This window comes from Acartia tonsa, chromosome 13 (genome assembly GCF_053477335.1).
Source record: "Acartia tonsa isolate MP-2025a chromosome 13, ASM5347733v1, whole genome shotgun sequence".
NCBI lineage: Eukaryota > Metazoa > Arthropoda > Copepoda > Calanoida > Acartiidae > Acartia > Acartia tonsa.
In genome coordinates, this window is record NC_137272.1 from 1,467,019 (window position 1) to 1,481,132 (window position 14,114).

Below are 14,114 nucleotides of genomic sequence, written 5' to 3' on the forward strand. Positions count from 1 at the left end.
GCAATAGTAATCATCATTCCAGAAATCAGATAAATAGGATGATCATATCATACAAAAAATGTTGTGAAAGGTTAAAAAATCAGTATGTTTTAAATGGATGTACAGACATTCTGGTAACGATTATAGAGTTGCTACGCTCTCTAATTCGTACCTAACTGTTACAGGAATCATTATGCACAGTTTGAAGTTTGATTAATTAATGAAAAAATCTAAACGTTGCGGACGGACTTACCGACCCTAATAATAAAAAAGCTTCGCTACTAAAATGAATACTTGGTACAAACATGGAATTCCTTTTCTAACATTATTTCTGCATTTTCATATTAAGACCCATTTTTTCCTTTCCTTGACCTCTCAGTTTTACTTACAAGGTGTACCCAAATTGTCAGGGATCTAAAGGGATAAGACAATGGCTGATTTCTTGATGTACATCTCAAATGATGATACACAAATTACCCCTTCTGTAAATTACAATTAGAGGTTGAAGCCAATCAAAAACCCGAAAGCATTTTCATATTAAGACCCATTTTTCCCTTTCCTTGACCTCTCAGTTTTACTTACAGGGTGTCCACAAATTGTCAGGAATCTAAAGGGATAAGACAATAGCTGATTACTTGATGTACATCACCAATGATAATACACAAATTACCTCTTCTTTAGATTACAATTAGAGGTTAAAACGTTTGGACACTCTAAAACTAAATGAACAAGCCAATCAAAAACCCCAAAGCATTTTCATATTAAGACCCATTTTCCCCTTTAATTGACCTCTCTGGGTGACCACAAATGCCGGGAAGGAGGGGACATTGGACTGTTTATTACACTAGTCCCCAAAGTTTTATAATAACCTTTTCTTATTCGTTGGCATACAAACTTTTAGGGGACTTTTATTGAATTTTGATTGCTTTGTTCATTAAGTAGAGTGTCCAAACGTTTCAACCTGTAATTGTAATCTACAGAAATGGTAATTTTGTGTAACCTCATTGGCCATTGTCGAACACAGTAATAGTGTCTGACTGATTATGACGTAACAAAAAAAATTATCCAATGAGAGGCCACTATAAATTTTACCATTGGTCAATAACGGCCTCTCATTGGCTAATTTTTTTTTGTTACGTCATAATCAGTCAGACACTATTACTGTGTTCGCCATTGTCTTATCCCTTTAGATATATCAACATTTATTGCCTTATAGTCGATAGAATCATTAAATTTATATTCAACTCATTAAATGGTTAGTATATAAAATTAATAAAATCAATAAAAAAATCTTCTAACTTTTTTTTTGAAAAAATGAACGAAATAACGTTGGATCACAAATATTATTTCGTTAGACACACACGAAAATGAGATAGGATAAATTTGCTGTGTGTATGTATATTTGTCCTAAATGCATATAGCCAATGGAAATAATATTACTATGGATAAAGTATCATAAAAAAATGGGCTATATCATAGATTTTGGGAATATAACGTCTTGCTATTAGATTAAGTATCATTTTTAACAAACAAACTCTATCATTATAAAACTTTTGTCTGAAACTACTTAGTGTGTTTAGTACTGAAATATAGTCTGATATAGAACCTTATCTAAAGGGATAAGACAATAGACCCAATGATTATACACAAAATTACAAAACACACAAATTTTCTGTAGATAAAAATTAGTGGTTGATACGTTTGAACACTCAACCTAATAAACCAATAGATCAAAATTAACTAAAGTCCCCAAATTTGTTAAGTCACAAATAAAAAAACGTTAAAATAAAACTTTAGGGACTAGTGTAATAAACAGCCCATTGCCCCCTCTATCTCTGTGTTGGTGTATCCGGTATTATTACATCCATAATGCATAAACATAGCAATTCTCCAGTTGAAAGTTAGTATCCATGTACGTATTATTAAATCCATAATGCATAAACATAGCAATTCTCCAGTTGAAAGTTAGTATCCATGTATTATTACATCCATAATGCATAAACATAGCAATTCTCCAGTTGAAAGTTAGTATCCATGTATAATTACATCCATTATGCATAAACATAGCAATTCTCCAGTTGAAAGTTGCATATAAACATATTTTTTATGTAAATAATTACAGTAATGTGCAGAAAGCATACCAAAGATGTTGGAAAAAAACAAGGATGATAACATCCATAAGAGCGAAGCTCTGAAACGGTAGGATAAACGAACATTTACACTTGCCAGAAATGAATTATCAGAATAAAAATGAATAAAAGTTTTTTAAAAACTGCTTAAATACAGGATAATGTAACTGCTTGTAATATCAATATCAAATGCTACTTTAAATTCAAACTTACATTAACACTTTAAAATCGTTATAAAAAATAATATGTAAGACACTTCTATTTAATGCCTTTCAGTTTATTTAAATTTGAATGAAATTTGTAAATAGATACGGAATGCTACTCTTTTTATAAATGTATTATATTGTAGAAAAAAGGCAAAAAAACAGAATAAACAGATGACGCAACAGTGCAGTGGGAGAATAGTTACTGATCGCATCGTTTCATAGACAGTTTTCCGTGGATATTGAAATATAAAATTGCAAGATTATACGAGTTTTGTTAGGCCCGAAGTGATTTAATTTTATGATTTTAATATTAATATTCATGGAAAATTTCTGTAATACGATGATATATATAGCTAAGAAACGGTTCTAATCCAGCGCCTAGCAATCGGTTTGGAAGCCGGTTACTGAAAAGGGTGAATGCTGTTTCTAATAAATTGTTTTCTTTCTTAATTATCTTTCTTAATGATTCCGACACTGTTACTATTAACATAGTTTGTGTCAGGGATTTAAAGGGATAAGACAATGGCAGATATTTTGATGTATATCCCCAATAATAATACACAAATTACCCATTCTGCAGATTATAATTAGTTGATTAAACGTTTGGACGCTCAAAAAAAATTAAAATTAAATAAAAGTCCTTAAAGTTGTCAAGCCAACGAATAAGAAAATGTTATCATAAAACTTTGGAGACTAGGGTAAAAAACAGCCTACTGTCCCCTCTCTCTCTCTACCTTTATTCCCTGGCGTATTTATCTGAATGTAATATATACAACCTTCATTCCAACTAACAAAAATATTTCGTTTTGTTGACCTTGTTCTATAATTATAAATCAGTTTTTATATGATGATTCCTAAGAATATAAGACACAGTACTATGATCATAGGATATCAAGGGTTATATAAAAGAAGATTATATTATTGAAGTTTTGCAATTGATATTATGTTTACTTAACATTGAAAGTGGTGTCAAGACCCAGTTACACACCTAGCAACCTCTAGGGGCACTTAAGGTGGGAGGGGAAAAGACACTCTCCTCCATACTTGCTGGGGTGATTTTTTTTATTAAAACAGTTAAAAACCTTCCCTGGATCTGTAAGAAGCTTCACTGTATTGGAGAACCATATCGGTTCAGCGGTTACCGAGATCCTTCGCTACAGACAAAAAAAAGCTATAATAGGATTTATTTGTTATTCTTAATTTTTACTGTTAAAAAAAGTTAATATTTATTTGTGGGTGTGTAAAAACAGCCGCTACCCCCTTTGCCCAAGCCAGCATGTAATTGCAAGGTCGCAGTATATGGATCTTGGGATAAGACAATGGACGATACATTGATGTTCATTACCAAATTGTAGATAAAAAATCATCGGTTGAAAGGTTTAGACAGTATGTAAGTCTAAACCAACCAATCAAGATTTAATAAAAGTACCCAAAATTGTTAGGCCAACGATAAGAAAACGTTCTTGTAAAACTTTGGGGACTTGTGTAATAAACAACTCATTATACCCTCTCTCTCTCTCTCTCTCTCTCTGATACCAAATGATCTTATGGGATAAGACAATGGACGATAAATTGATGTTCCTTGCTAATGATGATAAACAAAATTAACCGTTTTTTTAGATTAGAATCATTGGTTGAAAAGTTTAGACACTGGAAGTCTGAACCAACCAAATTAGATTTATCGAAAGTACCCAAAGTTTTTAATCCAGCAAATTTGAAAACCAGTAAATTATGAAAAATCTAAAGAACTCTTAGCGAAATGAACAATAATTCTAACATTATTAGTAAAACCAATAAAAAATGAAATCCGGAAAAAAACATATGATAACAAGGATGATAACATCCATAAGTAGCGAAGCTTAAAAATTATGGGTGAACATCGGGAAAAAATAGAAGTCGAGAAAATCATAAGAACTAAAAAAATAGTGGTATGTATGTAGAATGTAAACTTATTCAATCCCTAAATTTTTTGGCTGTCTATCTTTAATAGGAGCCTAGAAAATTACGTTTCAACCATATTATTACGGACTGAATGACTGACTGACGGACAGACAAAGTAAATTGTAGAGTAGCTTCGCTATTTAAAAAAATACACAAAAAACATTCATTTTGTAAAAAAAACTTCTATTAAATATTTTACTAACTTTTAGGAAAAAGATTTGAAAAAATAAAATAAAATAAACCAATAAATTTGTGGAATTATAAAATACGGCAAAACATTTGTGGTAATACGACACCCAGACGGACAGGCCGTTTGCAGAGTTGCTTCGCTGTGACTTATGATAACAAACCCCCCGCACTAATCCTATTATATCACCATCCATCTCATGACCGCTGTTGACCCCGCACCCAGCGGTCAAACTAGCCTGCCTAAATGTGGGGAGGGGACTCAAACATGCAACTATCACGAGTCCCTCACGCGCTTATATAATCGGGAGGCGTTGCCTCCCCTTTTACCACCGCTGCCCCCACAGCCTGTCTACCGTCGGGCGCTAAGCCCTAGCGCCCCACACCCCCTTCAAACCTAACCATTGTTATATTTTGTTGTATATATATAGTAAACATAACTTGTAAATATTATTCAGTTTAAATATATAATTTCTGTATGATTGAATCCTGCTTGTTTGTTTGGTAGAATACTTAAAGGCTAGGGCTCGTTGAATCCGAACTCGTTACCCCGTGGGCCGAGAACGCTCGGCTTACCAGAACTTGGTGTCAGCGTGTTTCAATCGAGCCTTACAGAAACTAGCCTATTCTACCTCTGATTGGACCCTTTGGCAAGTAAGGGGACAATCAGCCGCCAACTGACCCGTGAGACGGCCTTTTTAGGTCGAATTTCCATCATTTTGAACGCAATATGTGGGCCTCTGGCCTACGGCAAGCAGATTTAGCCTGCTAAAAGCGCCAGTTAAGACGCTTTTTCCGTGTCGTGTAGGAGTAGCGCTAGGTGCGCAGCCACGGCAATCGGATAATTTAGCTCAGACGGCTACAGAACTGAGTCTAAATTGGCAAGTGTAGCTGGGACAAGCCCCAGGACACCCAGGCCAAACCTACGAGACAGACAGCTGGGTGCTGGTCTCCCTAAGAAGGCAATGTGTGGCTGCGAAGCTTCAGCACACAAGTAAGCCCTACCACTGCGACGGATAGCAGATTTTGAGCCACAGGCACGGCAGGACGGGACATTCCCTGCCGCTGCCTCCCAGGATTCGAACCCGAGGCGCTGCAGGACGGGCCATTCCCTGCCGCCATTTTCGGGATTCGAACCAGCGGCGCTGTAGGACGGGTCATTCCCTACCGCCGTCACCCCTCTGAACCTTGCAGGACGGACATTCCCTGCTGCCAGTGCTTCCAGAATCACACCTAGAGCTCCTAGTGATAACAACACATCAGTGTGTATAAATGTCAACCAAGTGATAAAAATAAATATAAAATTGTTGACCTAGTGATAATTAATAAGCTCTAGTGATTCGAAGCTACAGTCTAAGCCACCATGGTAAGCGATACCACCATAGCTGCGGTTCGGCCACCACCGAAGTTTCTGCCAACCCCAGCCGAACGGGAGGCCCCCTTGTCTCAAGGGCAGGACCTCCACTTCCCCTGCCATATCAGGGTGAGGTTTCCTACTCCTGACCCTGCCCAGCATGTACAGGTTGATGCCATGATCGATTCTGGCAACCGTGTACCAGGGTCTGCTGTAATTTCTGAACACCTCATGCACGCAATGGGCGTGCAACGCATGTTGATTCCGGACAACACCCAAATCCTGACTGCTAACGAGGAAGGCCAGCCCCTCCAGGTAATAGGAAAATTGAAAGAATTATATATGGCAGTCTCACACACTCTTATCCTCCATCTTTACCACGTAACTGTGGTCCGGAACCTCTCACACCCTCTGAACCTAGGAGGGTATTTTCTCAAGGAGTTCGGAACTAGGCTCTGTTTCGACATGCAACCACCTTGCTTGTGGGCGCGTGGGGAGTTTATCCCACTCCGTGGCGTCCCCATTGACCAGGAGACAGCCGAGAGAGAGCTAAGCTATGAGGGGCCTCTGCCAGGCCCCCTGCCTGAGCAGCCGCGTGTGGTTGAGAAAGGCACACACTGGGTGGACGCTGAGCTCAACGCACACAAGGGAGCTAACCTGCTAGCCATGGGGTTGCCCCCAGTGCCCAAGGTGCCAAGGGAGAGCCTGCCAACAACGTTTCCTGAGATTGCCAGCCCTCCAGAACCAATCTTCTCCGCCGACACCTTTATCAACGGCCAGCCGTGTCCACCTGGCCCCCTCTACCTGGGACCTCCAGCCAGTCCACCAGCCAAGCCCGAGTCCAGACCCGTCAAGTCGCGGTCTGATGTACCCGGAGCCACACTCAACTCTCAGGCCCCAGCCTCTCCCGGCGCCGTGCCCGTCAAGTCGCGGCCGGACGCCCACGGAGCCAAAGCTGGACCCAGCACTTTGGCCTCTCCCAGCGCCGAGCCCGTCAAATCGTGGCCGGACGCCCCCGGAGCCACACCTGGCTCCGACACGTCAGCCCCTCCAGAAGCCGAGCCCGTCAAGTCGCGGCCGGTGGGTCCCGGAGCCAAAGCTGACCCCGCACCAGCCACGTATAGGCTGAGCGCTGTCACTCCAACTGATGGCCAGCCACCCCAGCTCCGCACAGCCAATCGGGTGGTCCTGCCTGGCCGCGGGGTTATGGCGGTCCCTGTTGAGCTAGTAGGCCATCACACCATTGTAATTGTAATTTATTTTCCTGTGCAATAACTGCTCGCCTCGTTTTATTGCACTGCAGCATTACAGGCCTAAATGACCATTAGCATCACGTTAACAAAATATGGCCCTACTTATATTAGAAATAGTGTACATATTTAATAGTAATAATTTTAAAATAAACTTAGCCTTATTAATCACAATATTCTAAGTTAGGGGCGCTTGCACTTTGTTGATGCTGGTACAAAGTGTTTGCAATATTTAAAATAATTTATTATTATGATATTTGCATATAATATATAGACAATTGTAGGTTAGGCTTGCTGCTGCGTTGAACAGGTTGCTGTGTCCACTTTAAAGGTTCACCTTAGCCGAAAACAGGTCGGCTCTTAGAGGTCTGCTTTTACGGCAGTACCCTTCTGGGGTTCCAGGTGGGGGCTAGCTGTCCAACAAAGGTGCTGCGGTTGCAGCTGGGTATGTGTGTGTGGAGGTGTGTGTACTTCGACGTTGTCAGGCAATTCACTGCTGCGTGCCAGTGTGAACCCGTGCCGTCAGCGACTTCAGGGGGGTGCTGTGTTGCGGTGTGGTGGGTGTGCCAAGTGCCGTGTCCCTGTGACTTCCAAATTCTCCAATTGGTCAGGTATCTAAAATAGTAGAATTTGGCTGCCCCCAGGGGGGGACAGATATAAAAAGATATAAATAGTTAGATGTTTTGAGACAGTCCTTTTAAGAGTAAGATGAAAAAAATGTAATTTAGTTTACCATTTTTTAGTGGTGGGACATATTTATTCATGTGTACTTTTATTAAAGTATATTGTACGTTGAGTACAAAAAGTGGATAGAAATAATGTTGGTTTAATCAGATATGATACATAATTATGTATAGACGTTGACTTAGTATGATTAATAAAAAATCAAAAAAAAATATATGCTAAATAATGCATAAGATAGTAAAATAATAATAAGTAAACTTAGAAGTAAATATTACGAGCGAAAGTAGAATTAACTAAGATTAGATGGGGTTACAATTAATTGGATTTCTAAAGAAATGCTACAAAAAAAAGAGAGGACTACAAAAATGACTTCATGCAGCATTTGTTCCATAGTTCTTCTTATCCCTTATTTTCCTGAAAAATAAGTTTATTAGTTTATGTTATTAATGAGGTGGGTAAATAGTTTTTTGGAGAATAATTTCTTGTTCTCAATATTCTTTATATTTGCTGGCAAATTATTAAATATACGAGGAAATTTATATAATGGAGTATTCATAATGTAAGTGTTAATATTAGTTCTAGTAGCAAAGTCTTCATTGTTTCTTGTTGGGTAATTATGAACATTATTTGTGAAATGCCAACAATCATTAAAAACTTTTGGGGCTTGGTTATATTTAAATGAGTGCATAAATTTACACACATTGTATGTCATAAGTTCATTTACGGGAAGTATTCCATATTGTTTAAAAAGAGGGGATGTAGGTTCTCTGTTATTTTTAGTTTTTGCAATTATTCTAATGCATGATTTTTGAAGGATTTTAATTGGTTTTAGTGTTTCTTGGTTTACTCCCGTAAATAACATTATGCCGTACTCAATTATACTCTTGCAGTATGATGAATATAAAATCTTTAGATGGCGTTTATTTAGTAAATCTTTCATGATTTTTAACGAGAATACAGCTTTTTGCAATCTAAGGTGTAGGTTGTCAAAATGTTTCTTATAATTCATTTTTTCATCTAGTGTAATTCCTAGATGTTTGGCACTCTGGTCGTCCTTGTTCTGATTAGCATTGCAAACAAGCGAAAGTTTATTGATTTTGCTTTGGTTATTTTCACCAAAGGAATTTGTATTAATATAGACAGGAAAATCATTTTTTAAATTAATTTCTTCTTGAGAAAAATTCTGACGTGGGGTGGTAAAAATGATTACTTTCGTCTTTTTTGCATTGATGATCAGACGATTGGACGCATACCACTGTACAATATGTGGTAAAGTGTCATTTAGTGCATTTATTAAGTCATTCAGGTTGTCTTTAATTAAAAGGGTTAAGGAATCATCTGCAAATAAATTAAAAATTGCATTGGCAATGGCATTTTCGATATCATTGATAAAGATTAAAAAAAATAATGGGCCTAAAACTGAGCCTTGTAAAATGCCCAGTAAGATCTCACGAAGGGAACTGCATTTCCCCTTAAAGTAAACAAATTGTTTTCTATTAGAAAAATAAGATTTAATTAGATTTAATGTTTGACCTCTAATGCCATAATGGTAAAGTTTACTGAATAATATTTGATGATCAATAGTGTCAAAGCACTTTTGAATGTCGATCAGTACTGCACCACAAATTTTTCCTTCTGCTTGAGTGTTTGCAATTAAGTTGCTCAAGTTAAGGAGATTGTGTACAGTACTGATCGACTTTCTGAATCCAAATTGCCTATCACTAAAAAAATGATTTTCTTCTAAGAATTCTAGGATGTTATTGTAAATGATTTTTTCAAGGGGTTTGGAGAAATTATTTACAAGGCTAAGACATCTATAATTATCAGGGGTGGAGGGATCTCCCGCCTTAAATAGGGTTATACATTTGGATATTTTCATACCTTCAGGGAAGGTACCACTGGAAATAGCTAGGTTATAAATTGCATTTAGGGGAACTGAAAGGGGTGCCGCACAATTTATTATGGTTTTCATTGAAATGTCATTTGCATCACATGATGTTTTTGGGAAACAACTGGTTATTGCATTGAAAGTTGTAAGTTCATCTAAAGGGGGGATGAAAATTGTGTCATCAATTCTATTTGGTAGAAAATCATAATAATTGCGGTTAGTAATAGGAATTTGATCTAATAAACTGGTTCCTAGAGTTGTAAAATAAAGGTTAAATTGATTGGCAATTTCTATTGGATCTGTAATTTTAACATTATTGATCAGCAGATGTTCAGTATCAATTTTATTTTTATTTATATTTAAAGCTTCTTTTAAAACTGACCAGATTTTTCTCCCATCTTTCCCAGCCTTAATTATTGCATTTTGGAAATAGTTTTGTTTGGCCCTAGTAAAACAACGTCTTAATTCGTTTCTATAACGTTTATATGCAAGAATGTTGTCTTCAGATTTGTCTTTGTGTTGTTTATTGTATAGTAGATGTTTAAAGTTTCTACATTTTAGAAGATGGTCATTTACATGATTTTGATGGTGGGTGGTCTTTTTTTTGGGTTGAATGTTTTTTTTTGGACAATATACATCATAAAGACCCCTGAAGACATCATAGAATTTGTTATAAGCTAAATTTACATCGGTAGCATGGATAATTTCGTCCCAGTTTTGTCTATTTAATGCTTCTGATAGGGAGCGAAGATTTTCTTCAAATAAGGCACGTTTTTCAAAGCTATCATTTGATTTTTGTTTAGGAATTTTTGTTTTGAAAATATTACACAAAATAAAATGATCAGAGATGTCGGAAATTATAGTTAAAGATTTTTCATGGTTGGGTATGTAATTTTTCATAAAGAATACATCAATGAGGGAAAAGGAATGCGTAGTTACGCGAGTGGCTCTAAGTTGTGTATTTAAAAACCCAAAAGTTGTCATTATATCAACAAACCTACTAGCATTACTTGTAGAGTAGGTCTCAAAAATGTTTAGATTAATATCTCCGCATATAAAAATTGGTAAGTTAATATCATTTACTTGTTGCATTAGATCAAGAAAAATATCAAAAAATTGTTCAAGCTGCTGGGAGGTTTCATGGGGGGGACGGTAGATGTTAATCATAATAAAGTGTAGATTATTGTAGGAGATTTTTAGACACATGCATTCAAAAATGCCTTCTATAAAATAATTTTCAAATAATTCTTTATGCTTAAATTTGTTATATAAATAAAAACCTATGCCGCCTCCTTTGGATTTGATTCTGTTTTTACCAGTCCAATTATATTCATTTAATTTAATATAATCCAAGTTAATTTTAGAACTAATCCAAGTTTCTTGGAGACATAGGACACTTGGAAAAATATTTTTATTGTTTAAATTATAAATAAAACATGAAAGATCATTATGCTTTGCAAATAATGATTGAGTGTTAAGTGAAAACAAGCTTAAGTTATTGTTGACATTACTTAATTCTTGGGCTATGTCTAATTCTGAGATATAATTGCTTTTTATATTCATTTCAGAACTGAACTCAGCCCAATCACCGTAAAAAATGGAATCTAAACAGTAGTTGGGATTCTGCTCAAAAGCATCTATATTAATTTTTACCTGGACCATTAATCAGGTTCTTGGGAATAGGAAGTGACAGGGGGGCACAGTAACACTTGCACACCGCTAGCAACACCAACAACTTCAGACACTACGACACCATCCGCTTCGCACACAACAGTTTCAGGCTTGACTCGATCTTGTACACACATTCCACACACTAAAATATGGGTACATATATAAATTATAAGGTACATATATTGTTATTAGGGGGGCTCATTCCCATTCAATGATATGATAAATAGATAGATAGATACATAGATAGGTCGATATATAAAAATTGAGCATTGACGTGAATAATGATTGTATATTTAAAGGGAGATTTTTCATACACAGTCCCTTTAAGACAGAATTCAGCATTGAGTTAAAGATAGAGAACAAAATTAAATTAAGTGGTTGAGACATAGTTTAAAAGTAAAATGGATTTGATCTCAAGTGCCAACAGGCGCCAGCTATGTAAGTATGCTTTATTATTGCATGCTTCCAGTAGCGTGGTTATTTGCAGTTTATACATGATTTTATAATAATAAAGCCCAATGGCACCGCCATAAAAACTCTATATGTGAATTTTTATGGGCAGCTGTATATTTATGTATAATTTGCACAACATAAATATAGATCACAATTGTTATTATTAAAAAGGTGGTTATGATGGTAATAGCGTAATTCTGGATACAACTTTTTTATATTAATAATAATATTAGAGTGAATAATGAAGCGTACTTTTTTTAGGCTTTAATGAGTGGAGGATAAGCAAAATTTTGATCATAATGTTTAACTTTTAATACCAGTTTTTTTTATTTTGGCATTCCTGTCGGGTTGGTCCCTGTTTTGGCTGGCGGCTGAAGTGCCAGGGGTTGAGCTGTCGCCGTCAATGGTAGCGCGACTAGCTGCTCCCTTCTTCTTGCCAGTCTTAGGTTGGATGGGGAGGGGAGGATAGTCATCATTGTCAGGATCCATTTGGGCAGGAGACTGACTGTCAGCATTTTTCTGAGGTTCAGGTTCAGGCTGCATTCTGCTGCTGGTGGTGAGTTTGGCAGCTGTCCGTAGCTGTTGGAGGTCAAGCTGAACATCACTGAAAAATTTCTTTAGGTCAGTTTTAGCTTCTTTATCCATTTCAAATGCTAAACGGAAAAGATCAGATTGATGGGCAAGGGCGTCAGGGACAATCTCATGGAGGGGGGGAGGTGGTTGGACCATGTTGTACAGATCAGAGCCATATGGATTTTGGACTCTATACCATTTGGTTTCCCCTTTTGGCTTAAATGAGACTCCCAAGCCCTGGATTTTGCAGGCATCTACTAATCCAGACTCATAGAGGTAAGTCATGGTCTGTCTGTTTAACCCAGACAAGTCATGGCTTGCCTTCAGTTTTAATGCTTTGTTGTAGGGGGTGGCACCGGGGGCAAGTCTTCTGTTGTTATAGCAGCCTTTGATATGGGCATCAATTACGCTTTTTTTATGAGTCATAAAAGCATAAAGAACTCTGCGTGAAAAAAACCGATAAATGAATTGTGGGGGGCCTCGGTTTTTTGGTAGGGGGTGAGAGTATTCTACATTATAATCAAAGCTTGTATCAAAGTTTTGAATCAAGCCTGATCTAATGGCTTGGCGAAGGGAGGGCTCAATGATTTTGTTGTAAACATGCTCGTCGGTTATTTTATTTGTGGGAGTGGTAGGATCTTGAAAACAATGAATTCTTACCGACCATAGGCGATTTCTTTGCTCAACCATTGATAATTGAGTGAGCATGTATTGAGTAAGTTTGACGTGCTTACTCTCCCTAGCCTCAAAAGATTGGATTGATAAATCAATCTTATCATTTAAAATACTGTAGCGTCTATCTTCAAATTCCTCCTGGCTTATTTCCCCATTGTCCCTTCCCTGCTTTAGATCACTTAATTGAGCACTATAGTTGGATTTTATAATGTCAAGGTCATTACGCATCCCAGTTAAACTACTTTCTATTTTATTAAATCTTACCGATATGGTGTCATCAATTTTCTTGAGCTCAGAGCTGAATTTTGACTCAATTAGTTTTGACAGTTTATTGTACAAGTCTGAATCAGTGTCACTAGATGTTGATGGAATAACAGCAGTTTGTGTACTAGACAATAAATTTGAGATTTCATTCTCTGCCGGCATGTTTATGATGGATTCAACCAATAATAAAATAGAAAGCTAGCGTGTTTAATGGGTGTAATGAAAAAAAAACCTGTATCACAAAATTGACCGCTCAATTTTCACCACTTAATCCAGTTAGTACTCGTAGCAGGGGGAGGGGTGGGGTGGAGGATTATATCATTGAAGGGGGGGGAGCAGTGGAGCTACTCTATACACATTGGAAGCATTGTGGATAGATGTTTACTCCTCAAAGAATAACTAACTAACTAACTCCGCAAGGATGCCATTCAACTAGCTGCCCCAGAACAGAGGTTTGGGGAGGATCTTGTTATTCCAGAGGGCCTGTATGCCCACAGGCCTGGCTCTGCCACTGTGTTTAGAGTACTGGTGGTCAATGAGGGGGAGGTGCCCCTCTTGCTGGATGCTGGCCTCCCAGTGGCAGGGGAGCTGGTCAAACCTGATATTTTAGAGGTCTCTGATACGCCTCCCCCGCGTCTCCACTCGTTCCAAGAACCTGCTGAGCCTATAGACATGCAGGAGTTGTGGGAGGCCCTGGAGATGGAAGACAATGAGTTCCTACGCAAGGACCCCTTGCTCAAGAAGGAGGTCTGGACTATGTTGTCAGAGTACAGGGACGTCTTCTCCAATTCTACCCCCGGCTGCACAGATGTGGTTGAGTTGCAGCTGCGCCTCAAGCCAGGGACCCAGCCGATCCGCCAG

The 14,114-nt window shown here is 37.7% G+C and overlaps 2 protein-coding genes across 6 annotated transcripts in view; one reads left to right on the top strand and one right to left on the bottom strand.

The window, feature by feature from the left end:
• The window catches only part of LOC145304516 (V-set and immunoglobulin domain-containing protein 10-like), a 121,981-nt gene that overhangs the window by 47,623 nt on the left and 60,244 nt on the right, over nt 1-14,114 (top strand). The window lies entirely within an intron of this gene.
• Nucleotides 7,044-13,562, bottom strand: LOC145304730 (uncharacterized). 3 transcript variants are annotated; one of them, XM_080146687.1, is made up of 3 exons: nt 12,059-12,568; nt 11,271-11,430; nt 7,044-8,143 (listed from the first exon to the last, which is right to left on the bottom strand). In XM_080146687.1, exons 1-2 carry the CDS (start codon nt 12,468-12,470, stop codon nt 11,279-11,281), a joined length of 564 nt encoding a protein of 187 aa, XP_080002813.1. In that variant the 5' UTR covers nt 12,471-12,568; the 3' UTR covers nt 7,044-8,143; nt 11,271-11,278. The 3 variants fall into 3 exon arrangements, with proteins under 3 accessions (XP_080002813.1, XP_080002814.1, XP_080002812.1); XM_080146688.1 differs by lacking the exon at nt 7,044-8,143 and adding an exon at nt 13,254-13,562 and having other exon boundaries at nt 9,773-11,430; nt 12,059-12,345; XM_080146686.1 differs by lacking the exon at nt 7,044-8,143 and having other exon boundaries at nt 9,773-11,430.

Coding starts and splice junctions, on each gene's coding strand:
- LOC145304730 (XM_080146687.1), bottom strand. CDS start 12,470: ATGGTCCAACCACCTCCCCCCCTCCATGAGATTGTCCCTGACGCCCTT. Junction 11,431..12,058: donor TGCCAAAATAAAAAAAACTG/GTATTAAAAGTT, acceptor CCCATATTTTAG/TGTGTGGAATGTGTGTACAA.